The 26,796-nt window shown below is 39.0% G+C and overlaps 1 protein-coding gene across 1 annotated transcript; it reads right to left on the reverse strand.

Annotated features, from left to right (window-relative positions):
* Positions 1 to 5,541: 5,541 nt before the first annotated feature.
* Positions 5,542 to 25,256, reverse strand: MSANTD1 (Myb/SANT DNA binding domain containing 1). Its single transcript, XM_051618006.1, has 3 exons — positions 24,832 to 25,256; positions 14,941 to 15,225; positions 5,542 to 6,594 (listed from the first exon to the last, which is right to left on the reverse strand). Exons 1-3 carry the CDS (start codon positions 25,083 to 25,085, stop codon positions 6,354 to 6,356), a joined length of 780 nt encoding a protein of 259 aa, XP_051473966.1. The 5' UTR covers positions 25,086 to 25,256; the 3' UTR covers positions 5,542 to 6,353.
* Positions 25,257 to 26,796: the final 1,540 nt, after the last annotated feature.

The raw sequence follows: 26,796 nt of genomic DNA on the forward strand, positions 1-26,796 counted from the left end.
TGAGATGTAGACTTAAAGCCTATGTGGACAGTTTTATTTTTGTGGAAGGTTTATCAGTGGTGTATTTCATCTTTATCTAGTGAAATTCTGAGTTAACTGAAGTAGTATATAACATCTTAATCATTTAAGTTCAAAGAAAGTATACCATGATAGTTAACACCACACAAGTTAGAGTGAGCAAGGTTTTATGTATCCATAAAGGAGACAGCATTTGATCTAATTATACTGAATTAAAGCAAAATTATACTTAAAGCTGTAGAGAGAAGCATGAGGATCATGGAGAGTTTTTAAAGTAGCTTTAATTAATTTTCTAAATATGTTTACTTTGCAGTTCCTATGAAATGGATATTCCTATAGCTTCCCTCAGTGAAACAAGCTTTTCTCAAGCTGTGATAAGTACTTCTCAACATTTAAGTATGTAGCAAATTTTATATATTTAATAGTATGCACCAATTATTTTTTATTCTTGCAATGCATAGCAACCCAGAACCTACCCCTAAGATAACAACATACAGTCAGGAAGTTACCAACACATTCACAAATCCAAATTCAGATATATATTATATATATGGTTTAACATCTTAAATATTTCAAGAGTTTTTGCCAAATTCTTAGAACCTGATGGAAGAAGCACTGTTTAAGAAAACAGAATGATAAAGGATCCATTTTCAGATGGTTGAAGGCGGCTGTTTTGAAAGATATTTTTGTATTGGCTACTTTCTTAAAAAATATTTTTGTACTGGACAAGAGATCTAGAATACAAGTAACACCCTTCACTACACTGCAAATATTTTACAAATACATAACTTTCAACCACGATCAAACAGGGATCTTATCTGTAGTAATTAGTCAGCTGTGGATAACTGAATGTCATTCACTGAAGATGAATGATCTGTTCTCTAAAGAACATACCTGAAATTATTCATCCTTATTAGAAACGTGTTTCAATAAAATACCTTCAAATAAGCTGTAGGAGAATTAAAATTTTTAAACCAGAAAAGAAAGCACAGAAACCAAATTTCAACCCAAAAAATGGCAAAGTAATTTAAATGTTTCTGTTAAAACATTTAAAAAGATCAATATAAAAGCTTAATGATGTGGTCTCAAGCTTGCACACACAGGAAGTATGCTACCCATAAAATCAGAGGAAATAGATTAGCAATCTAGAGACCAGATGGTTAGTATTTACTTGCTGACATAACACCACCAAATGTTCTTAAATTTCTTTTTCAAATTTGCCTTTCACATTACATTATCAGCATAGAAACTGATCCTGCAAACATACACAGTTAAATACATTTATTCATCTGAGTAGTCCCAGTAACTTTAGTAGAGGAGACTATTCAAGAGTCAGGCTGTCAGTGTAGGGTAAGGCTACAGAGTTGTAAGCTCTTTTTTGCCTGCTCTGAGCTGGGCAGATCATGTCTGGAAAAATAATAGAACAATTTTATATGTGTTTTTTTCTGCTGGTTTTGTACTTTGCAGAAGAGATAGCCATTTATGGAGAAAATGATAAAAGACATTCCATGTCCATAAATATAGTGCCTGGTTTTGTGGATTACTGTTAAACTTGGCAAGGCCTGAGATAAACTGAAATCTTAAAATGCTTCTCCAATTTGAAGTCAAGGGGAAAAAACACAAATCTTACAAACTATTTTAATGAGCAAATTGTTACTACCAACATGAGAAAACACTTTAATTATAATGAGATCTTCCTACAAATTACTGAACCTCTCTAGTTTTGAGAAAAATATCTTTGTTTCAAAATATTTGTCCACAGACTTATTTTTCTCTGGTGGGAAAAAATACCACTACTTGCTGTATGCTGTTTATAACTTGACTAAGTTAGCTGTAGGAGCTGTCTATTCAAAGTATACAGGATTTCACTAGTCTTAGCTCTTCAAACCATAACTTTTGTTCTTCAACATTATGGTTTTCCTATCTTTTAAAATGATGAGTTCCTTCTCTTCCCTATAATAACTAGCTTTGTTTGGAGGCATTTAATTTGCCCACTGCCCAACATGTTTTTTCCCATCTTTCCAGTCAACTCAATCTCAGTTGCTTGCTTGTTTCTGAATGTCTCGTATTCTCATCTGCCACCTCAGGTTCCTTTTCATTCTATTTTTACATCCATTTCAAAGTCACCTGCCTCCAGGCAGTGTATTTTCTTCCCTATTTATTTTTTCCATTTGCACCATCTGTGTGTGTATATGCAATACAGGCACTTCATTTACTGAAAGTGGTATTATATTCTGGTGACCCCATTACTGCCCTGAAAATAAGGAATTTGTCTTCCTGTTCTACAGTTTATTTGTTGATCACACTTCTAGAAGCCACAAGGGAGTTCCTTTAATGTCATAGTTACAATGATAAACTTGAATAACCCCTGATCTACTCTTATAGAATCTTAGAATCACAGAATATGCTCAGTTGGAAGGGACCCATCAGGATCATTGAGTCCAATTCCTGTCCGTGTCGGGCAGCCCAAGAATCACACCATGTGCCTGAAAGCATCAGCCAGATGCTTCTTGAACTCAGGCAGGCTTGGTACTGTGACCACTTCCCTGGGGAGCTGGTTCCAGTGCTTGACCACTCTCTGGGTGAAAAACCTTTTCCTGATATCCAATCTAAACCTCCCCTGATTCAGCTTCCTGCCATTTCCCCGAGTCCTGTCATTGGTCACAGGAGTGAGGAGATCAGGACCTGCCCCATCTCTTCCCCTCATGAGGAAGCCACAAACTGCAGTGAGGTCACCTGTCAGCCTCCTCCATGCTGAATAATCCAGGTGACCTCAGCCACTCCTCATAAATCAGCCCTTCCAGACCCTTCACCATCCTCATGGCTCTCCAATAGCTGGATGTCTCTTTTATATTGTGGTGCCCAATATAGGCTCCCCAGAGAGGTTGTGGAGTCTCCTTCTCTGGAGACTTTCAAGAGCTGTCTGGATGCCTTTCTGAGTGACCTGCCCTAGTGGTTTTTGGTCCTGCTCTGGCAGGGAGGGTCGGACTTGATGATCTTTGGAGGTCCCTTCCGACCCCTGACATTCTGTGATTCTGTGAAAACTGCACACAGTACTCAAGTGCTCTCCTTGAGTATTTTTTACACTTGGAACTCCCTACTCATACAGCTACAGAAGCAGTGTCTTGGTTCTGCAAAACCAGGAATTCTACCAAGCATTTTAATTCTAGGCACGTCTTTCAAGTTACAATTCATCTGAACATCTCAAACATTCAAATACCTTTACCTGCAGCTAACTGTCCCATATAGGTGGGAATTGTGTGCCTACCTTAAAGGAAAAAAAAAATTAAAAAGCCAGAAAAATCACTCAACCTATTTTTTCAAGTAAATGTTCAGTCTTTACTAAAACACATGAAACAGCAATAAAAAGAAACTATGGGTAGGTAGGGATTTTTCAACCTGTTGTCAAAAAGAGCATTAGAAAAATTTTGTCCTGCAGGAAACTAGTTAATATTTGTCTACAGCAGTGCTGTGTGTACTCTCTGGAGAAAAACAGAGCTAAAACACAGATAATCTGGGAGGATGGGAATAAGCCTTTTGTTAAAGAGATGAGGTTTTGAAATTGAACTTCCAAGTTTAACTACTTTTTAAAATTGTTTTACATAGAAATAAAATCTCACAACCTGCAGAAAACACTACTTCCTTTAACATGGCTACGTAAGACGATGTTCAGAGTCTCCTCTAGAATGCTGCATGAGATTCTGGTCATTCATCTTTAGAAAGTATGAACTAAAAGAGCAAAACTAGCAATTCAGTCTTCAGAATAATCCCTACTTTATAAACAAGTGTTATTCTTCCGAGGAAGGGCTGCATGGGACACAACCTCTGACTCTCGCAAGTAAGTGCTACAGAAAAGTGGCAAAATCACAGTGTTGATACAAGAAAAAATTAGGACAAATTGACCAGAAGTATTCCTAGATGCAATCTTCTAAACTGCAGCTCACCCATCTGTAATGCAGCTCTTCTTATAATTATTTTAAGATACAGGTCCACATTACAAAAGGGATCAATATGACATGGTTGCCAGTGGTAGCAGGCAAGGAAGCAGTGGGTTTCCTCCATTCCTTTGTTCCTACAACTCTGGAATTACAATGCTCACAGCATGTAAGGAGAGGGACTACCTACTCTATAGTACAAGGTTCAAATATGCTGCCATTGTTATTGCTCATTAATTGGATTTAATTGCTATAAGATTCAAGTAGATAATATCAGCAAATATTATTAAATCCTGTGGAGTCACAGGAGAGTTTCTTTAGATCTTCCTGTAAACAAAGTGTCAGGAAGTGCTACAACATGGATATGTCAACCTACCTGAATTTGTGGCAGATCCACATGTGGAATATGCAAAACCATGACGAAACACAGAACATCTGTTCCCTCTCTCTCATATGCCTGTGTGACAATGCTCTTGCCAGTACTCTAATCATCTGTGTGACATTAGGAGCAGTCCTGCTTTTACCAGTAGTTCTGCAGGCAGAGATATAAAAATGTTTCATGATTCTCTTTCAGATGTGACTAATTCAATTTACATGTACAAAAGTATTGGGATTGTCACATTTGCTACATGTCAGCTATCACCCTGTCTTTACAGAATCATACCAGACACTTGCTCATTTTCCAGTCACCCAATCACTGTAGTACAGGTGGAATGAAGGAGAGTTATTTCATTTATACTTCAGCAGCCACCATCTTCTGCAGGTTGAGTCTTCTACATTTGCATTATCCTGTTATCATGAATTAAACTCTATAGGAATGGGCCACGTTTACATACTTAATAATTCTTAACTTCATACCTGCAGGATCTTCTAAGAAGTATTTCCATATATTATTAATTTGCTAGATGAGTATAACCTTTTATCCTGTTCACCAAGCACAATTACAGATTAACTAGTTGGGTCTGGGTTTTAAAATAGTTTTTGTAATGTTAGCTTAGGCAACTTAAATTATATAGGAAAAGGCAAGCACCTTCAAAAGCAAGTTTAAGAGAGGAACTGGAAAATGGCCTGAGTTCCTAGTACTAGCATTAAATCTATACTTTATCTCCTTCTATATCTGAATCTAACCTTGTCTTGCAAGTATAGTGAAAGCAGCAGAAATACCTTTTTCAAGGAGAACACCAAAAGCAATGGTAGATAGGAAATTCAGCTGAGAAATTTCTGAATTTACGCTAAAGGTTATTTCAATGTCATACTTCACTGAAGACCAAACACTTGCTGTTATTTCACCTTAACAACTTAAATACAATCCTTTATGTCTCCGGCTCCCTCTTGTGGTAAGTGAATGTTGATGTGCCTTACAGACCCCACCTTAAAACATCTAATTGCATACCGAAGTCATTCCATCAGCAAACACTACAGTAGAGGTGTTGAATGTCCTTCATGACTTCCATCTCTATATTTTGGGCATCATTATAGGAGAACTTTGTATTGCAATTAAGAATTAAAAACCTTTGATTGTGGCTATCTCTCCCAGTATTTTTCACTGTCCCAAAGTATACTATCTGCCCAGCAATAATGAGAATGTTTCTTCTTTCTCTTTATTTCATTTGATAGATTATATATATATATATATATGTATATACACACAGTACAATATTTTTCTTTTGTGATAGAGAATAAATGAGAGTTTTCATTGCTGGTTGTTCATTAAGTCAACTGATTGCAGTTAATAATGAAAAAAATTAAACATTTAGTATCAAAAGCAATTTCAAGTATCTTCTATACATTTTAGTATTCAGTATATACTAAGGTGGTTTAGGGGCTTTCTTTTTATATCAAAAGTGTATTTGAATAGACTATTTTTATCCTAATACTTTAGGGTACTATTTATATCAGGTATGGAGTTTAAAATTATGTATCTTGTGGTCCCACCTATCCCTTCACAAGAACCATAGGTCACTTGTACAATCACAGCATGTGTTTCAAAACAGGGTTTAATCATCAGCAAACTCAAGATGCAATTACCATGTTTAGAAATGCACAATTTTGTTCTCCTACAACAGGTCAAGCTATAGTTCTTGATGTGAAGCAATATACAACACCACTCGTTGTAAAACAGTACCTGACCTAGGCATAAATAGTACTGAAGTTCCCAGAGCTATTCATCTCTTAACCTTTCTGTAAAAAAATAAGTCAACTTAGGCATATATTGCACTAATTTTATCATACTGGATCGCTCTCACCCTGCATTATCTGTTCTCTTTGCTTAACTAAGATTACACTAAGGTTTTAATTTCCATGGAAAACCTGGGAATAGGTCAACAGACACACATATGGTGTGCAATAACAGGATACCTATAATATCAATACTCATCTCAGAGGCATTCACAAAGGAAACTACACATTAGATTTGGAGATCATCTTCTCCAGTAGATTCATCATTCTTTCCTGTAACTGTAAGCTTTGAACTTGAATGATGTTTTGCTGATCCAGAATCCTGCGCACTTCTCTACAGGTTTCTTCCATAGCTCTACTCAACTTCTTTTGTTCTTCCAACATGGCCTCCATTAATTTTAGCTTCTTCTTTTGGAAGCTGCAGCTTTGCATTTTTCTTTTCTTAACTGGTCTTTCTTCAGCTCTGAAATGTGAATATCAGTTAACAATTAAACTCATATTTATAGAAAAGCACACCTATGTTAGAATTTAAAATTCTATATGACATTCTTGGCCAAGCTACAACCTATTTTTAAACCTCCATGTTCTCCAATAAACTCCCTCTCGTGTTCATGACAAAACATAAGTATTTACTACATTATTTTACTATATTATTGCATAGCGTTATAGACTGTAAAGGAAAACAGTTTTTAAATCTCATTGGTTTCATTAAGAATTTTCCCTGCAGATTACCACGCTTTTTTTATTTGTTTGTTCTTTTAATCTTGACATTTCTTACACATTGAATTTCTGAACTGTACTGGGAGAGAGATTTTGCCCATCTGGCCATTAAAACTCCAGCTTTAAAGCAGCAATAACCATCCCATCTGGAGAAAGCACTGCACTCTTATGTGTGGTGGGGTAAGTTACAGCTCATTTTTTAATGCATCACAGGGGTAAGGCTGATCCCACTACAGTGTACTAGTCTCAGAATTTGCCCTGAGACACAGCAGTTACACTGCCTACTCATTTATATATTCCATCACAAAACCTTCTTCTCGTATTCACGTGAATTACAAGTTTATCAAGTAAGATAGCTAACAAAACAAACCATACTTCCCTTCAAACTCCTAACTTGTTAATGAAAATTTCAAGCACACTAAAACCCTCTGCCTATTTATTTGTTTTCACCATAATATAAAGGCAAGATGATGTATTCAATATAGTAATTAATTGCTATTTCGATTTTAGAAAAAAAAAAAAGTTCTTCTGAAATTTAAAGAGAGTATTTTTAGCCCTTGGAAAACACCACATTGCTGAATCTTTTTATCCAGTCATGCTGACATTCCTCTAGCCGGGAATCTCTTAGCTCTCTCAGGGCATAAAAGTTAGAAAAACATGTATCAAGCTGTACATCCTCATCTGAAATCGGTACAACTGCCATGTGCAATTAGGGTAATAATGACAGAATTTCCTCTAAGCTGCATCATGCTGGGTTTCTGGTTTGGAAGAAAAAGACAAACTGAGCAATAAGGACAGTGCTCTCGAGGTGTGTAGTTCACATGGCCGTCCTAACTCTGGGTGAGAGGGCAACACATGAATTCAAAACCAGCCTACAGGGTGTGTGAGTGACAACACACACACACACGTAGATCTGTTTCTCTTAACCTCTCATTTAGGAAAGAGGCATACTGAATCACGAAGGAGGAAGAAAGGCAAATGTGCAAGTGAACCACACATCTTAAAAACCTCCAGTTACAGCTGAATAACTTGTTTTCTAACTTGAAGTGACAGTCCAAGCATTCATTCACTTAACTCCAGACTGGAGTCCCCAGCATCAAAGTGATAAGATGATGGGTCTTGAAGTCCCTTCACAAAAACAGCAGCCTTGGTGGTGTTCTGCCAAACACAGTATCCTTTCTGGGTGAAATGCAGCAATGGGACAACACAGTTGTGAGCTGTATGCCCTGTCAACGTCGTGCAGATTTCAAGACATCCTTGAATAAAGATAACTTGAAATCTTGAGGAATGTGTTTTTATGAATGTGAAGAAGAGGACTGGGAAGGGAGGTCACTCATCTGTGACAGATTTGTATCATAATTTCATTCATGTTCTTATCCTGCTTGACAGGCTTTGTGCAACAGTGACTGTGACATTCAGATCTCTCAGCAAGATAAATAAACAATCCTAACCACCTGAAAGACTTAAAGCAAATCTAACAAAAGGACACAAGCCCCTTGACATTTAAGAGTGCAATGACCCAAAAAGGGTGAGGTCTATGAAAAGAAACAGGTGGATTAAATTAAATTATATTAAAATCTTAGAGAAAAAAAAAAAAAAATTGTTCTTGAGGGAAACTGAGTACTGTTTAGTCATTTGAATGTGCTGTCCCCCTCTGCACAGGTAAGAAAGAATAGCAATCTTCTTTTGTAAATGTACACTAAGATGGTGAACAGAGACCACTGGCTTCCAGATTATCCAAGAATTTAAAGTTACTTGTACAATTCAAAGGGCTTTGTCACCATTAAACTGCTATGATGTGGCCCATCAAAAACCTGTAAGACATATAACCATACATCCAAAACAGTAACTGCCTTGCACAGTTCCAGGGAGAAAAGAGAGGCAAAATGTCCGGTGGTGAGGGCAGCTACCTGGGGAACTGTATCAGTGGTATCTGCAGTCTGCTAATTACTAAGTAATCACTGACAAGAGCTTGCCCAAAATTTGGTTTCAGCACAGAGAAGTCCCCCAAAAGCCAGGACATGAGGATTTTTCAAGGTCTCCCAAGTACTCTTTATGTTTTTTTTACAATTATCAAACAAGACTTGATAATTAGATGGCCTTAATTGAAAATAAATACTTATTTCAGACACCCCTAGCTTTGGTGGTATTCCAATCTCCTTTTCTCTCCTGCCATAGTGACTATCAGTGAAAGTGTTTTATGATCACTCACAAGTCCATAGTAAGGACTTGGAATTTAAAATCCTCTCCTCTTGCTGAGTAGCTCTTAAAGGAATGCACTTGAGAAGGGGTCTACAAAAGAAGGATCTAAAGCATCTAATTTACTAGTAAAGAACCTCAGCAAGATGAAACAATGTAAAAAGTCCAGTGATGCCTAAAGGAGTTACTTGAATACTGAAGTGTTTCCACACAGCCATCTTTCTCTTCTAGATAGCACGCCAGAGACCTCTCAGTTACAATAACTTTTCATAACAGAGAGTCAAGAGGGCAGAAGGGACAGGAATACAGGTTCATCATCGAGTAACGCACCAGCATCAGTAGCCTCGGATAGTTTCAGCCAGGAGTATGTCCACTTTAGTAACGTAGAGGCATAAGCACAGGACACGATCAATGTTTGCTGTAGCAAACACCAGCTGAGTTCTGTTGCTGGCTCTCCACGTTGTATTCCTGTGGAACCAACACCTCTAAAAAAACAGGGGTGCAACAGATCCTGACAGCATCTACAGCCTCTGCCAAAGTAGCATCTCTACTCTTTGCCAAGCCTAGTCTCTGACTGTAGATTTTGAAATCTGGAAGAAAGGGACCTAGGAAATCCAGGACCTCAAACACAATCTTCCGATATTCTTGGCCTGCAGTGTCTACGACTAGGATCCTCCAAAAGAATTAGCACAGGTGTTCCCCTGACCACACAAACTAAGTGTGGAAGAGCTCTGGCATTGGGACCACATTCCAAGCAGAACCTTGCAAAGCTATTTCCACACCATGCTCTAAAACAGACAGGCAAGGTTCAATGAAGCAAACCAAGGGGAAAAAAGTTCCCTCTCATGTAGGAGACTGAAAGGAAATTATAATATGTATTGGGGACCAAGGGAACACAGCAAAAGCTTCAGATATAATTAGGCAAGATATTAGGCAAGTCTCAAAAGCTTTTTCTGTGCCATCTATCTAAGATCAATTTAATTCACTGTTCAATGAAAAGTTCCCTGATTGATTGCCTATATTCACCTGAGAAGACTCATTTCAGGCATGTGTGTGAATACTTAATGAAACAAGAGTTGAATACAAAGAGTAATCTGCCTACCAAAATGTGTTACCTCTAGAAAACCATGAAAACAATTCCTTTCTGACTGCTTCGTGGCAAAAGGGTCTCCAGTACCATTGGTTTCTGGAATTTATGGCTTTCAGCTTCTAAGAGCTGTTTCTGGCTCAGTTGTGCTTTTTTAGCTATGCACAAATCTGAGTAGACTTCCATAACCTGTATCTTTATGGAAAATAACAACGGTCTGGAAATTATTAATATTAATATTAGAGATGGCACAAAGAACTTTGGAGTTTGAGGGCTGAGAATCAGACAACCTGGATCTTCTGGCAAACTAGGCTCATTCAAATACTGCCAAATGCATTCAGGAATTAATGAGGCTCATCCTTGAAGTAAAGTGTAGGAAAGAACCACAAAAATGGCTTGGAGCCTGGGCCAAGCACCTTGCCATGATAACAAGTCTGCATAATAAGATGCACTACATAATGTGCATAGCCTAAAGCTCCAACTTCTTTGTAGATGCTGCCCATTCAGATTTTAAATAGCTATGGCATACTTTAGAAAGATCAAAGGCTTTGCCAAAACTGTTATTTCCTGAATTAGCATCCTCACCAAGTTTTAATGCGCTTCTATGACACAATCCATATCGTGGTTCATTCATGTTACCAGTTCTTACTTTTTCTCTGTGTGTAAACCTTCTGTACCAAATGATATAATGTATTAAAAATTAAAGTTTAAATTCACATTTGAAAAAAGACACTGGTTGAAGAAAGGGATTAATCAGTGGAACAGATTCCTGTAGGGAAGAGTGAATTCTCCATCTTTTGAGTATTTCAGATCTAGACTGGATATCTAGTAAAAACTTTCCAAGAGTCAAATGAGTCACAAACAAAGAAGTGGAGGACAACAGAGACATGGGGGTCCTGAGTGTAACAGTCCTCTTTTAAAGAGAAACACATCACAAAACCTGTTCCATGACACTTCTGGGCTCTACACCCAAATTAACTGAATACATGGGTGATGTTTAAACAAGAAGTCAGACTAGATGACATGGTGCTTATGGTCTACTAACCTATGAAAGCAACTCTTTTACCCCCATTTTCAGTATGATAGAAATGGCAGAACAGTTCTGTTATTCCCTTAGCAACAAAAATAAAGACTTTAAGCTAGTCCACAGGATGCAAAAACACTGTTTTCAATTAGATAAAAAGTCATTTATAGTGATGTCAGCAATTTTGATTTTAAAAGTTTAAGCTGCAGCACAAGACTCCACCCCATTGCATTGTATTATCTGACCATAATACAATAATTCTATTATTGTCAGATGTTTTATGGACATTTCAGTATAATACAGGCTTTGTTGGAGCTGAAGAGCAGCGTTAGAAGCATAATAAGCAAATAGCAGGCACCCCATTAAAGGGAAACAGGGATTCCAAATGTTTTCCTCATCTGCAAAATGAAACAAATACAAAAATTATTTTAATCCCATGTTAATTGTATTATCCCTAACTAGCAGTATTTGTGTTTTATAAGAAGGTTCCAGACTCAAAAAGAATTTCCAAATGCAAAGAAAGCCAATTTCTTAGCCTGAGAGTATGTATGTATTGATTGAAGTAGAAATCGAATTGAAGTAGAAATTGACATTTTTCTCACATGAAAGCTAAACATTAAATTCAATACCTTTTTTTAAGTTGTAATTTATATAACCAAGTAGCCTCCTGCTATGTTCAAGAATACTGTGGAAAATACAAAGCTGACATTCAAAAGCTGTGTTTGAGAGTTTGAAGTGAATAAGAGTAAAGTTTTCAGAAGTTTAAAAGCTGGCTTCAAAAAAGTGCTGTTTGAGCATTTTTCACTATCCATTGTTGCTGTAACATTATGATTTTTATGACTGAAGGAAAAAAGCCCATAGCATAAGTTTTCTTTGCACACTTGGTTGGTCTGTGCATACTCTGCTTCACAGGAAAACAAGGAATACACAGTTGTAAAATATGAGATCTAAAAAAGCCATCTATATTTTACATACAGAATCATAGAATGGTTTGGATTCGAAGGGAACTTAAGGGGTTCTTCAGCAGGCTAAACTACAGAGGTCAAAGCTGTACAAGCTTTTCAAAAACTCCCTCTGGACACTGCAATGCCACGTTCCCTCCTCCCAGATACGCACCCCATGAATATCACAAGCGCTTTCTAACTTCTAATCCAATCACGATGCTCACCTGCAATGTTACACTGACCTCTCAAGTTCTATCTACTGCTCAACCATTTTTTTTTTTTTTTTACAACACAGCAGAACTGTATTTTAACTTGTGAATATGTACATAACTTGCTGTTAAACAATATGCATAGAATTATATTGCACAAAATTATTTTAGAGTAGATTTTGAGAGCAGAATGCATGGCTGCATTCATAAGTTAGGGAACAACGTATTATGGAAGTCCTACCACACTGACAGCTGATCTGCCCTTCACTCCAGCTCCCAACCCTGTTGCTCAGCCATCCTCAGCAGGCAACGGCAGCACTGCAGCCTGAGCTACTGCAAGGACAAAGAGTCAGAACCTGCCATACAGACTTGCAGGCAGTTGGAAGCCAGTCTGTGCCACTGCAGACTAGATTTAAATCATAAAATGGTTTGAGTTGGAAGGGACCTTCAAGATCATTTAGTTCCAACCCCCTTGCATGAGCAAGGACACCTCCCACTAGATCAGGTTCCTCAGAGCCCCATCCAACCTGCCCTTGAACACTTCAGGGATGGGGCAGCCACAACCTCCCTGGGCAACCTGTTCCAGTGTCTCACCAACCTCACAGTGAAGAATTTCCTCCTAAAGTCTAACCTAAATTTCCCCTCTTCCAGTTTTGATCCATGACCTCTTTTCTCTCACTACAAGCCCTTGTAAAAAGCCCCTCCCCAGCTTTCCTGTAGCCCCTTCAGGTACTGGAAGGCTGCTATGAGGTCTTCTCCGGGCTGAATAGTCCCAACTCTCTCAGCCTGTCTTCATAGGAGAGGTGCTCCAGCCCTCAGATCATCTTCACAGCTCTCCTCTGGAGCTCCAAAAGCTCCATGTTCTTCTTGTGCTGGGGGGCTCCAGAACTGGACACTAGGATCTCACCAGAGCAGAGGGGCAGAATCACCTCCCTTGACCTGCTGGCCACACTTCTTTTGATCCAAAGAGCTATTCAGTAGATCTTACTTAAGGAAGACACACACCTAAATGATCTGCAGTACGAAACTGGCCAAGTTAAAATATTTTATACTAAAACAGGTTAGGTAATTACTTTGGACAAAGTAAAAAAAAAAAAACAAACCCTGAACCTCTACTGGCTAAAACACAGCAGAGCCTACATTTTCTAGATCTTATTACTATGGAAATAATTCACTTAGCGTGGCTTAAGTCCACTTCAGCTATAACTGAAAGCACCTAGATGAGAGTGGGAGTCCACATGCAAACTGTAAGCACAACAGATATGCATTTGTAGTTGATTAGCTTGACTGCTTTGATGGCTTGTCTACACTCTGGAATGAAACCTGGTGTGGTGACCTCTCTCCTCCCCTACTAGGCACCCACGGTACAAAATCTGTGTTGTCCTGGAGTTTTCCCTTGGCTGAAGCAACTTAACATCCATTCATCCTATCAGCTACTCTAGTGAATAAACTATACCTCACTCTTGTGGCAATGTTACCTTCTAATTAAATATTAAATAACAGTATTAGAAATAAAATTATAAATGGAAAAATAGTTATTGCATCAGAAACATGATCTTGGAGTCTACAGATGCTAAAATCAAGAAAGACTGTGTATCAGGGATATCAGCTATTTACAATGAAAAAAAAATGCTGCTTGTGAACAAAATGGTTACTGCAGTCCAAGAGTAATACACCATAATATATATTTGATAGCAAAAAAAATTTTTAAAAAATAATCAGCTCTTCAAGGGCTATTTGCTTGAATTAATTTACCCTCATTTTATCCATCCAAGAGCAGGCCAGGAAACAATAATCCAAACTTGTTAGGTGGGTTCTTCCAGCTCAACATCTTCTCAGTGGCATGAGTGACAGCTAATTTTACTGTTCTAGTTAAAGCCTCACAGACTTGTGATAAGAATCTCTAGGATAAACTTTTCTTCCTGCCAGAAAACTGTAATCAACTCTTATTTCACACCACTCTGGAAGAAAAATGAGACCACTAAAGTCTAAAATTTGTATCAAGTGTACAACACTGCCTTTTGTTAGAGTGCTGCTTTCCAGAGAACTCTGATCTTATCAGAAGAGAAAACACACATTTGCATTCTCAAACTAGCATTTACTTTGAAAAAGTGATGTTCTCAATTGAATTTAAAATGTTGCAATGTACTGTCAAACTGTATGTGTAGCATTTCAGTATCGACAGAAATAGTTAGTTTGCATCTTTTCACCACTTCAATAACAGCTGAAGCCAGGGAAATTTCACACTCATGCCAAAAGCAAAACTAGAGCAAGCCAAAAGTCATCTGAGCAGTATGTTGTACCTCTGACTGCACTGCAGGACTCCCTTGAGCAAGCCCATACTATTATAAACACTCTACCTCACGTGAGCAGTGACATGCCTGCTGAGTTTTGGCAATATTATACAACGTTTTGCCCAGTACTCCTACTCCATTCCAGTCTCTCTTAAAGGGGTAAAGAAAATGCCCTAAATTCAGCGAAGTGGCTGAGACTGGGGAACAGATCTCATGTGTGATTTACAGAAAAGATACAACAGCTCTTAGAGAAGAAGGTGCTGGGGTGTCCCCTGCATAGCAGATCCAGTTCATTTCATGAAATACAAGAAAGGGGGGAAAGAAGATGCTACCTCAGCTTGTAAGAAAGCAAGCTTGACGAGCTCTCTGAGTGTTCATCTTCAAAGCACTCTTCCCTTCCTTCATATGTAAACTGGTTATATGGCAAATACAGAGGTGTAGACTTAGCTGATGGAGACTGCGAGGCCTCCGTCTGGGATGTAGAAGGACCCGGCTGCTGATTTTCATGCATTTTCACATCGCTGTGGTCTGTCACTTTGGATAAGATCCTATCAATGGTTTTGTAGTAAGGCCAGTCAGGTGCAACAGTCTCACTGTCAGTCATGCACTTTAATTTCCTGTAAAAAAAAGGCATGCAACATTAAAGCTTGTTTTCCTATAAAAGTACTTTTCATACAGATCTATCTATCTCAAAATGTTTGTTCTGGTCACATTTCGGAGTCAAACTGAATGCTTCTAATGAGAATAAAATTAGACACATCTTTTAATCTTCAATGAAGCCTGTCATTTTCTTTTCCTAGATCTACCTGTGACTAAAAGTTGCACGTAAACCTGAAATGAAATTAAATACAAATAAAGAACATTATGACCTCAAATAGAAACAGTACTATGTTGGTTGTAGCGTAGTTTTTCTTCCCCTCACAGAGAGCCAGACTAACCAATATGACAGCAGTCCCCAACACCTAGAGTAGGCAACACACCACAGCCTCTACCAGACTATGGGCAGCCCTGTACTTGCATGCTTCACAGAATGAGTACTTATTTTCCATTATGAACACCACTGGCTATAAAAAAATTCATGTCTTTCTTAAATCTTTTTCCTAATATTTCCTAAAAGCTCTGAATTGCCCAAATAATTAAAAAAATAATAATAATAATTAAAAAAAACCACACCAAATAAACAAACCCAGTGAAAACAGTTAATAGTGCATGATAAACTGCATGCACAAAAACATTACAGATTATCAACCATCATCTTATCTTTCACATGCATCTTATTGTGAGATCTGTTGTTCAGCCCTAACACAAAGTTCACAGCTATCTCACTTGCTACCCATTATTTCTTTTACTGAGAAATCTAAAAGTGAGGTGTGTAGATGAACTATACATCTCAAAGAAACTCCATCGCCCAGCTACAGTCCAAAACTTTCTTGTCATTTGCCTGTTCCAGTTGGGAACTTGTTCCCCTAAATCAAAAAGCAGCAAGGGAACACAACAGGAAAGGCAAGACCAATGACCAATGCCCCATTTTCATAAACCAGATTCCATTCAAATCAACACAAAGCTGAACCAAATCTGATTCTCCCAGCTAGCAAGATATTTCCATTTGCAGAAAAAAGGATAAAAACTATTCCTGGACAACTGGCCCACCCCCTTTTCTTGAAGGCTGTCAGGTTTTTCCTCCTCTGAATCTATCCTGCCCACACCAGTCCTGCAAAGGGTAGAATTAAAGAACTTGTAAACACAATTACAATGGTGCCAAACTTAAAAGTGAGAACTTGAAGTTCTTCCTTCTAAACAGCTCTCAGCCTAGGGTAAGGGGAAATCCAACAGTGAGGAAAGAAGGCAGAAAGATTTGCTTAGACTTTAAAGCCATTTAAGGATTCTTCTTTTTTTGCAAGGTCTGATGAGCTTTTCCAGCTCTTTAGGAATGCACATCATAGTCTTGCATAGCAAACCCTCCACAGCCATCCATATTTTTTATGCCCTCTATGCATTCAAAATTGTAATTCCATACAGGTTTCACAACTGCTGCAACTTTAAAGCCAGAGAATATCTAGCGGAACCTACCAATACATGCATATCCATCAAGGACAGATAGAAATAGCTAAATGCAGGCTGACAGCAACACAATCACAGAATCCTAGAATGGTTCAGGTTGGAAGGGACCTTAAGGATCATCTAGTTATAACCACCCTGCATGGGCAGGGACACCTCCCACTAGACCAGGTTGCTCAAAATCCCATATCCAGCCTGGCCTTGAACTCTTCCAGGGAGCGGGCATCCACAACTTCCCCAGGCAACCTGTTCCAACATCACTTGATATTAATTTTAGTTGGATTATTTAGGCTATTATACATTAAACCTGTATCAACTATACCACTATAAGCTTCTAGCCAAGTCTGCATTTCACATCTGTTTGCCTACGTTGAAGTCCCCAATATTCAAGCAATGGGATTTAAAACATTACCATCCTCAGCTGGTCATTGCCCTGCACTCACCATGGACAGTCAGACCATGGGCAAGACAACAAAAAGCCATGTATGGGCACATCCCAGACATGCCAGTGCCCAGTCCTGCAGCTCTATTAAGATTTCATGGGACATGGAAAAAAAATAAGGACTACCATCCATTTGGCGTATAACGTCCCAAAGTGGATACACGGACATTCTTGGAGACTGTGTCTAAAGGGTTTCTGCTGTCAAGCTAGACAACTGACATCACTCGCTCTACCCTCATCCACATGACCTAGTCATTCATTCAAAGAAAGCAAGCAGGTCAGTCAGATATGAAGAACTCCTAGTAAATCCATTCTGGCTATTTCCAGTCACCATTTTCTCCTTTATGTGACTGGAAATTGCTTCCAAGATGGCTTCCTCTGGGATCTTCCTAGGAGTTGAAGGGAAAATGATCAACTATTAATTCTTGTTCTTGTCTTTTATGCAGATGGGTTCAACAGTGGCTTTTCTTGGGTCCTCAGGGACCTCCCTCAACCTTCACAAACTTACAGACGTGATTCCTGACTCAGTTATTTTGTCCTACTGGTATTTCTTCTAATCTTGCTCCAGGCACACCAGACTGAGGCACCTGAGCAAGGAAGACAGAGATAAAGAAAGGTGCCAAGTATCCTCAGCCTTATTACTATCATCTGCTTTCAGTAAATCACCCACCCTGGGATGTGATTTTCAGGGCAACCCTCGGTATGAATACAGGCTGGGGGATGAGTGGATTGAGAACAGCCCCAAGGAGAAGGAGCTAGAGGTGCTGGTGGATGAGGAGCTCAACATGGGCCAGCAATGTGCACTTGCAGCCCAGAAAGCCAATCACATCTTGAGCTGCATCAAAGGCAGTGTGGCCAGCAGGCTGAAGGAGGTAACTGCCCCTCTGCTCTGCTCTGCTGAGACCCCACCTGCAGTACTGTGTTCAGCTCTGGGGCCCCCAACACAAGAAGGACATGGAGCTGCTGGAACAAGTCCAGAGGAGGGCATGAAGATGTTCAGAGGGCTGGAGCACCTCTCCTATGAAGACAGGCTGAGAGAGATGGGGTTGTTCAGCCTAGAGAAGAGAAGGCTCCAAGCAAATATTACAGTGGCCTTCCAGTGCCTAAAGGGGCTACAGGAAGACTGGGGAGGGGCTTTTTACAAAGGCACATAGGGATAGCACGAGGGGTAGTGGTTTTAAGCTAGAATAGGGTACATTCAGGTTAAACATTAGGAAGAAATTCTTCAGCGTAAGAGTGGTGAGACACTGGCATAGGTTGCTCAGAGAGGTGGAAGACACCCCATCCCTGGAAACATTCAAAGTCAGATTTGATGGGTGTCGCAAGCCGGTACTGGGGGGCTACCGGCTGTCAGGAGCAGGTGTTCTGCCCAAGTAGGTCAGTACCTTTGCTTTTTATGTTTGAGCTTAGCTGTATAGCCAGACTCCATTTTTTTCACAGAACTGTGAAGGTTTTGAAGGAAGAGCTGTTGTTCATTTATTTATCTGCTCACATAACGGTAGAGTTGAAGCTGTATAAAATCAGGTATTTCCCTGGCTCTGAATGCATTGAATGGATACTAATTCTTCCACTTCTGACTGCTTGCCATAGCTCTGGGCTGAAGAAAAGGGATCACAAACAAGAGGTAGGCAAGAGAACTTCATTGGCTTAAAAGCAGCACCAGTGGCAACCATCTACCTGTATGGAGTCTGGCTCATACATAAAGGAAAAAGGATGAAATTGATGGAGAGATGAGAAGATAAGGGGAAGGGAGTGTCAGCCCTCTGGAAAACAAACAGGAACACTGCAGGTGGAGGCAAACAGGCAGAACATTTGCTGGAATAGTGGTGATGGTGTAGCTTTCTGGTAAAAACAAACCGAATAGCTGACTTGGTTATATTATTGTCAAGTTTCAGGATTTACTGATTTTCAAATATTTTTTCCTACAACTGCTGGAAGCCCAGAAAACCAAGTGAGACAGCTGTGAAGTTTTGCTTGCATCAAGGTAAGCATAACCCTGGCAGAACTGAAGTCTAAAGCAAAGATGAATTTACTGCTCTAAGTCAGTCATTACTGCAACTCAACACAGCAGGTCTCAGCTGCATCCAAAATGAAAAGCCGGGGTTTTGTTCTTCTTCTTCCTATGTAGTTTCTGTTTTAATGAAAAATGTAGAAGTTAAAAGGAAACAAGGCAATAGTAAGGCTGAGATGCAATAGTCCAGAAATGAGAGAGGAAGATGAGCCAAGCATTCAACACTAAAAACACACATTTGGCATATCCCTGCCCGAATGAGCAAGCCAGGCAGAAAGATTAGGTAAGAAACGGGTAAGTAAGAAAGTCAGCAGAGCCTGCAAAATAAATTCACGCTTGGTTTAACTCAACCTGCTGCTGCTTCATGAAGCTCTATTAAAATACAGCTGAGAAGAGAGGCAACCAAGAACCCTCTCTGGAAACACAGGGATCAAAGCCAGGTTTTGAGTGGACAGACATCTGAAGTATGAAAAACACTGTCTACCCAGTCAGCTCAAAAGGTGGTCACTTGTCTTATTGCAGAGAAGTGAATAAATTAATGGGCATTGAGATTCTACTGCCAAAATGCTCCACTGAATGGCCTGAGACACCAATTGAGTAATTTGTGCTGCCATTGACCTTTCCTCAGACTTTATTCTCTCTGCCTATTAATCTACCTTCTAAAATAAAATCATTACATGATTATGTTCTGGAGAGATTTTTTAAATCATTATTCAGCCAGTAAAAAGCAAGCAATCTATAACATTGGGGGGGGGGTTTCCTCTTTTCCTCAAAATACTACTGCTTTTTTATTATTATTAGTGTGTTTGATATTACTACTTGCCTTAAGGAATGAATACAAGATCCACCTCTTGGGGTTTTTGAGAAAAGCTTTCAAAATACATAATAAATAGCAACTGTTCATGAACCAATCAATGGTGAGGAAAAGATGTATGAATTTACAGTACTAAGTTGTGCATCTGCTCTAAGTTATTGAAATTAAAAAGAAAGCTGGTAAAATATTCAAATTCAAGTTTTCACAGTAATTTGGTTGCACTTACACTTTATCATTTGCTGTAGCAGAGGTCAAATCTTCCAGTTGCTTAATGTCATAGGGTATAGCAACAGATTACATAAGCAACATTGTTTAATTGCTATCATGTACACATGAAAATAAAAAAATTAGACTAATCTTTTATTCAAATCATGAGACTGATTCAAATTTACCAATCATTAACATTAATTGACTGTGATTCAAATCAAAAAGCAACAGCTGCATTCTGTTTCCTAGGCTCTGGGGAGGGCGATGTTTTTTGAAAATAATAAATTTGCATTCACGCAGTTCTTATTTTTAAACATCAGAAGGAATCAGTCAAAACTGTGGACCACTATGTAAGCTTTACAAACCCTGCTTCCTTTTTATAAGCCAGTGTGCATTCAGTCAGTGGAAATATTATAACAGCAGATACAGTGCACTGTTACTGCATACTAGCAGTGACAGGACAGTGCTTTCTTTTAGAAGGACTCATTATAGGTTTATATGCTGAATGCTCACAGCAGCCCACATCACAGAAAGAATTCAGCATGTACTCTTAAGTGATGCTCAACTGCAGAAGCTGGCATGCTAATCTCAGCAAAACTTTTGATGACCAGCACATCAGAAAGCTCAACGTGGGATTCCAGCAGGCTTGACTCAGCCCTTCCTCCTTCCAAGGCAGATAAAAGGGAGGCTCACACAGCTCACCCCACAGGTGTCTTTGAACATTAAAAACCCAGTGGCTGATCTATCCACAGCTGATATTTCAGATTCTACTGCAATTCCTATTAAGAGAGTTTTACTGAAGTGCACCTGCAAAAAAACTTTCCATCCACCTATTGTGCTGGGCAGAATTTTCCACCGAGCTAATTTCCACAGCGAATGAAATGGTCCTTTAATATACTGAGACTGCAGTAAGAATTACTTCAGGTCATGGTATATTTTTCCCTGAACAGTTTCCTCCAAATGCACTTGGATTACACTAATGCAGAGGAATACAGGGACTGCTCCCAGATCAGTCCACTGTCCTGCTGCCTCCCTTTTGGTGAAGGTCAGTGCAACATGCTTCAAGAATCAGGTTTGGGGGAGACATCCACCTATTAAGACACATGCTGACTTTTCCATCAACAGCTACTAGTGTCCTGAAACCTGTTATCTTTTATAACTCTCTCTAATTTGAAGACAAACAATGTCTGTATTTTTATTTAATAAATCTAATCTTTAGCAAAAATAATAATAAAACAACCTACCGCTCTCTTGGTATCAATGATTTTCAGTGGTAATGAGTTCCACATGCTTCTTATGCAGTGTAATACACTTTTATATGACTTTAACTAGTTTTACATTTCTTGCCTTGCAATTCCAATAAATAACTTCTTGTGTTACAGCAAAATAAACATCTGCTTTATATTCTGAAAAATAGTACTGTATATTTTTATGCACCTCTCAAACTCATTTATATTTCTTTGCTTTCTTTCCAAGTGAGTCACAAACTTTTTCATTTCTCTTAATAAGAAAGAAAAAGACTTTTCACATCTCAGCCTAATTGTGTCTTCTAAACATCTCATTCTCTTTGTCACCTCACTGGGATATAGGGCAGTCAGAAATAAACACAAGAATCCAAGGGGGAAAAAAATTACATAAAACAGATTTATGTAATGGCATTTTAAAATTTGAATAATTTTTTTACTTCAGAGGTGGAGGAATGGGAGACCATCAGCCTGTAATTGCTTTTGTGTCGGATACTCACGTATGCTGAACTAACTTTATGTGGCAACACAAAATCCCATTTATGGTTCAAATGTACCCAGAGGAGTGAATACTTGGGCTGTGAGCCCATACTGAGCACTATGCACGTAGCTGCATTAGCTGCAGCAACTGCAATAATTACTGGCTAAGAAACACTCCTCCCCTACCTATGTGTACGTTTGACTGACTGACTCCTGCACAAGCAATGGCTTTCACTGACCAAAATAAGCAAAATAATATTTACAAAATTGCATCTTAAAATTATATGGGATCCTCAGACTGGAAAGCACCATTACAAATGTGCCCACTGCTTCCTATTTTACATCCTTTAATGTTTCAGATCTTCTAATATCTGTTTCGACAGTTGTCCCAAGATAAGACATGCCACTTTTAACACTTGCTTAAAAGGACTAGTAGAAATACTCAACTACTTCTTTTTCTTTTATACCAAATATATATATATATGAATACATACACTTACATATGCATAGCAATTTGTAGGAATTTTATTCCTACAGCATTTTCCTACAGAAATTTTATTTTCCTTTATGAAACTGTGGCACATGGGTAATATTATTATCTGGTTAAACATTCCAATCCAATTAATTTTTATCAAACTAAGGCTACAGAGCACAGCACTGTAAACAGATGCCTAAAAAGCTCAAGGGTCCTGAAGTGGTGAGAAGAAGTAACCGTCTGGGCGCAGAACAACCCCCTCACTCCTGCCGCTGGTGCTTGGTTCTCCCACGTCACGCTTACTAGCCCTACGTAATCATTACAAACCATTATCTCAAAACAGAGCATTCGCTCACTCTCAGGATCTTCTTCTTCAGCTGACACCACAGTGCAGTGATGATACCCCGAAATCCAGCCAGGTAAAGCATCTTCCTCAAGTATCCTCCAGGCACCAAAACATGGATTAAAACTCAGCTGCCTCACATCAAAGCCAGCAGTTGGTGGCAGCTCACATCATTTACAGTTTCATCACACTTCCTACCCTCACACACCAACAAAAAGTAACCAGAAAACTAAAAATTGTAAGCCACAGCTTTTGTTTGTCCCTGTTCTCTCTATCAGCTTGCCCTGAAGGCAAAGAACACAGGCGTGCTTTGGGTTAGGAAGACACATTTCACATTCTAGAGTACAAAACGAAACAGCACCGTGACTGTGCAAGGCAGTTTCTAACTCTCCTAAATTAGCATCTTAATCAATAAGCAGGGAGCTGCAATGCACTGCAAAATAGAACAGCAGCATGAGAACATGCAGCAGAAACATTCTTACAAGTTCACAGAAATAGAAGAATATTTTTTTTTTTAAGTGCTGCATTTCACACACACACAGAGTGTATGTACCTGAGTGATTCTATTGCTTCCCCTCCCCCAGTGCAAGTTTAAAGTAAAAACATTAATTAGAAAAAAACTGAGGCTGTTGGATCGATGCAACATTGAAAATGTAGAACAAAGGCTGACAGAAATAACGCGTTCCACTTGGCAATTACAGCACTTAAATATCGTGCAGTGCTGCTAGACACCTGTAAAATCTCGGTGCTGCTGAGACGTCTTTCGCAGCAGGGAGGACTGCAGAATTAGCAGACTAAGCAAAGGCCTGGGAGTCAGCAACTCCCGACTTCTCAATCTGCATCCGAGTGTGAATTGCTGGGAGATGCTGGGCAAAAAACTGTCTTACTTCCAGGTTCTCTCATCTACAGTCTGGCTGAAGAAAATTGTAAGGCTTGCAGCAGCACTGGTACAACGTTTTGGAGACATTAGCATTTACTACAAAACATCAAGTTTCATATTAAAAGGAAATTATATAAAGATTATGCTTCTGGTTCATACAAATGTAGAAGGACATTCAAAGTTAAGGGGTTTACAGGATTTTCCCTAGTTTTCTATTTCATGAGTAGTAGTCTCTGCACTAAATACAGTGAGGGTGCCTTACAGAGAAGCGAGCAGTTTTAACATGGTTGCCTGCTGTAATAACCTTTTTTATTATTAATATGAGCTTTGAGGAGAGATTAAATAAAAGAGTCACATATTTGATTTTCTTGCATTACAAGCACATAGCTAAATCACCACTCAGGATTTCCAGTATGAGGCAGTTTGTGCCTCACAGAGATAAGAATTTTAAAAAATAATAATAATCTATATATGCAAATATTTCCATTAAGTTCTAATTATCTTTTTTTCCCTGCAAACAACAAATGCACAAATGCCTCACATTTTCTTAAGCCAACTTCCCCTCCTGACTGACACTGCCTGTTCTTTATCATCCCCTTGTAGCCACCTACGCCCTCCCCCCGACTCCTTTGGAGCATATTGACGGTGCACATCGATTCCCTCTCTGCAGATACAATAGTTCTTTTGCTGCCGCTTCTGCTTATAATTATAGCAATGTGTGCCACTCAGTAATAAGACATTCAATTATTCTTGGCCCCGTGAAGTGTAACCCTTCAACTCACAAAACCAAAATCTAGGAGCTTCAGCTCCCTAACCCCCCCAACACCCCCGTCCCCCCAAAACATTATCCTGTTGTGGTTTTTTCCTTAAACTTTGCCTTGCAATACAGATTCTCACTGGCCACTTGGAACTGCAGGAGTTTCCCTGCAAGGAGCTGCTGCCAAGCTAACACAATCAGTCCCCTCAGCAAAGAGGGGGGGGAAAAAATAAATCTCCTTTCCCACTAAACACATTTCCATCCCTCAGCACCGTAACAATGCTAGCTAATTATAAAGAAACAAAGTTGTCCCAGAGTTTGACACGAAATGGGGGGGAAAAATTAACAATGACGTAACAGCACTGGCAAGAGAGAATTTTAAAAGCGATATGAACAATCTTCAATCTTTTATCGACAGATTTCCTCTAGGAGACTTCTTTCTGAAAGGCAAAAATCACTGCGTTGTCCCTGCTAAAATCTCTTAAAATAAAAAAGAAGTAACTGAAGCTTACCTGTACTGGAATGTCATATTTGTAATTTTTATCTTTATTTCCTCTCCGTGGCGAATTTCTCCAGTCATTTCAAAGAGTTTGTTAGCCATTTTCTCATAAACTTTGGCATTCCTTTTAGTTTGTTTCAGCTCATCAAAAAATTCTTCCCAAACCAGCATTAAACCTCTCATTTCTGCATCAGTCCAGTTTCTGGCCCTCCTGTGTTTTTCAGTCTGAGAAGAGACAATGTAACTGGGAATTTCTGCTGCAGCCATTGCTGACTGACCTAAAAGGGTTTTAAAAGAGGACACTTAATATAGATTGAGTTTTTAGTTTAGGTTTTTTGTAGTGCAAGACATGCATATGTAGATAAAGAATTTGAATGACAACAGAACATATGAAACCTTTTTGCAACAGCTTGAAGCTTGAGTGCACAAAATGGGGCCTACATCTGACAGGCAGGAATTTAGTTAAAAGCTTTTAAACAGAGAAACGTCATTTTGATGTCACGTTTCCATAGCAACAGAGCAACTGCATAAGCTACAACAACAAAAACCTTTTAACTGAAAGCCAAAGAATCAGGACAAAGTTGACAGGCCATCAATATTAAAGCTTTTAAACACTTTAGGTTTAACAAAAAAAAAAAGATCTATGCAGCCTTTGAGAAGCCACTTTTAAGTTTCTACTTCTTTTTTAGCTTTCCCTTACCTTTTAGGCAGACAATCTGCTAGCAGGGGGTCATGGTCGCCTGAACGAGCTTTTAAGTTGCGCCTTGACAGACTCTCTAGGAGGCTGCAAGGACTGAGGCCACGTACACACACACACAAAAAAAAAAAAAAAGCTCTTTTTTGCAAAGATATTCTGCAAAAAGCTTCAGCCAGCTTTACGAAAACTATACATCTCTAAGCTAATAAATGTTTAAGCAGGCAGGCTCATTAAAAAGGAGCCTGAATCTGGGTTTAAGAACATGCACAAAACAGTATTTAAGTGTTTAAATATAGAGAGAAATGGATATACAATTTCAATATAAACCCACTTTTCTTTTTTCCCCGAGATGTTTTGCTGCTGATAAGCACACACTGCAGTCCTGTCAGTATGAATTTGCCTTTGTAGGTATGTATTACTGTATGTGTATTTTATATTCCTAGTCATTTCGATGCTATTTATGCAGCCTGTGTTCTGCCTTAGGACTGCAGCAGAAGCATTTCACCTGCTTTATGGGGAACCTAAAAGGATTATTCAACGGGTTAAAAAAAGGCTGCGAGATGCTTAGAACTGTGAATAAATTGCTTTGCTGTAAAACAAGCATTTCGAGATTGTTTCTATACAGGGCTAAATTCTGCCAGCAGTCGTACCAGCACCGCTTAATTCATCGCATGAAACCCTGTGCAAGACCAGCCGGGGGCCAGATCCTGCCCTGCTGACACTCCTGCCATCTGATCATACTCCTCCACAAAACAGTGAGGCGCAGGAACTGCATTAATCCAAGCAGCACGGCCAGCTAAGGAGAAAGATGTTAACGTCCTACAGTCCCAATATAACCGTGTTATGTAAAATATAAATAAATAAACCACCACGGACCTTTCCTCTTATTTTCTCTTTCAGCCTATAAGAGCAATAACGACCTCACTGCAGGGCACTTCCTGAAGATTAATGACAGGCAGGGGTTAATGGCCTGAGGCTCACCCAGCCAGTCGTTAATCCCCAGGAAATGTTCTCTGCCTCAATCCTTAATGCTTAAGTATCCTATAAATTGTAAGTCTTCTCATAACCACATCCTTGATCTTAACAATAGTTTAAAAATCCTCAGTTTGGTTTGCATCCTGGGGATGGCAAAGAGAGCACATCATGTTCCTGAAAGGTACACTAGTAAAATTTGCAGTAGTGTTGTCTTCTTTCTGTTTTATTTATTCTATTGTTTATTACAGAAGGCACAACAGCAGACCACAGAATAAGGGGGATGGGGAGGAATCATATCCTCTACAT

Source organism: Apus apus, chromosome 4 (assembly GCF_020740795.1).
Source record: "Apus apus isolate bApuApu2 chromosome 4, bApuApu2.pri.cur, whole genome shotgun sequence".
In the NCBI taxonomy this organism is placed as follows: Eukaryota; Metazoa; Chordata; class Aves; order Apodiformes; family Apodidae; genus Apus; species Apus apus.

What these genes read in the sequence shown, in the direction of transcription:
- MSANTD1 (XM_051618006.1), bottom strand. Translation starts at nt 25,085, where the DNA reads ATGGCTGCAGCAGAAATTCCCAGTTACATTGTCTCTTCTCAGACTGAA. An exon ending in AATATGACATTCCAGTACAG is followed by an intron (nt 15,226 to 24,831) that starts GTAAGCTTCAGT and finishes TTTTTTTTACAG; the next exon opens with GAAATTAAAGTGCATGACTG. An exon ending in TTGCTTTCTTACAAGCTGAG is followed by an intron (nt 6,595 to 14,940) that starts GTAGCATCTTCT and finishes TTCACATTTCAG; the next exon opens with AGCTGAAGAAAGACCAGTTA.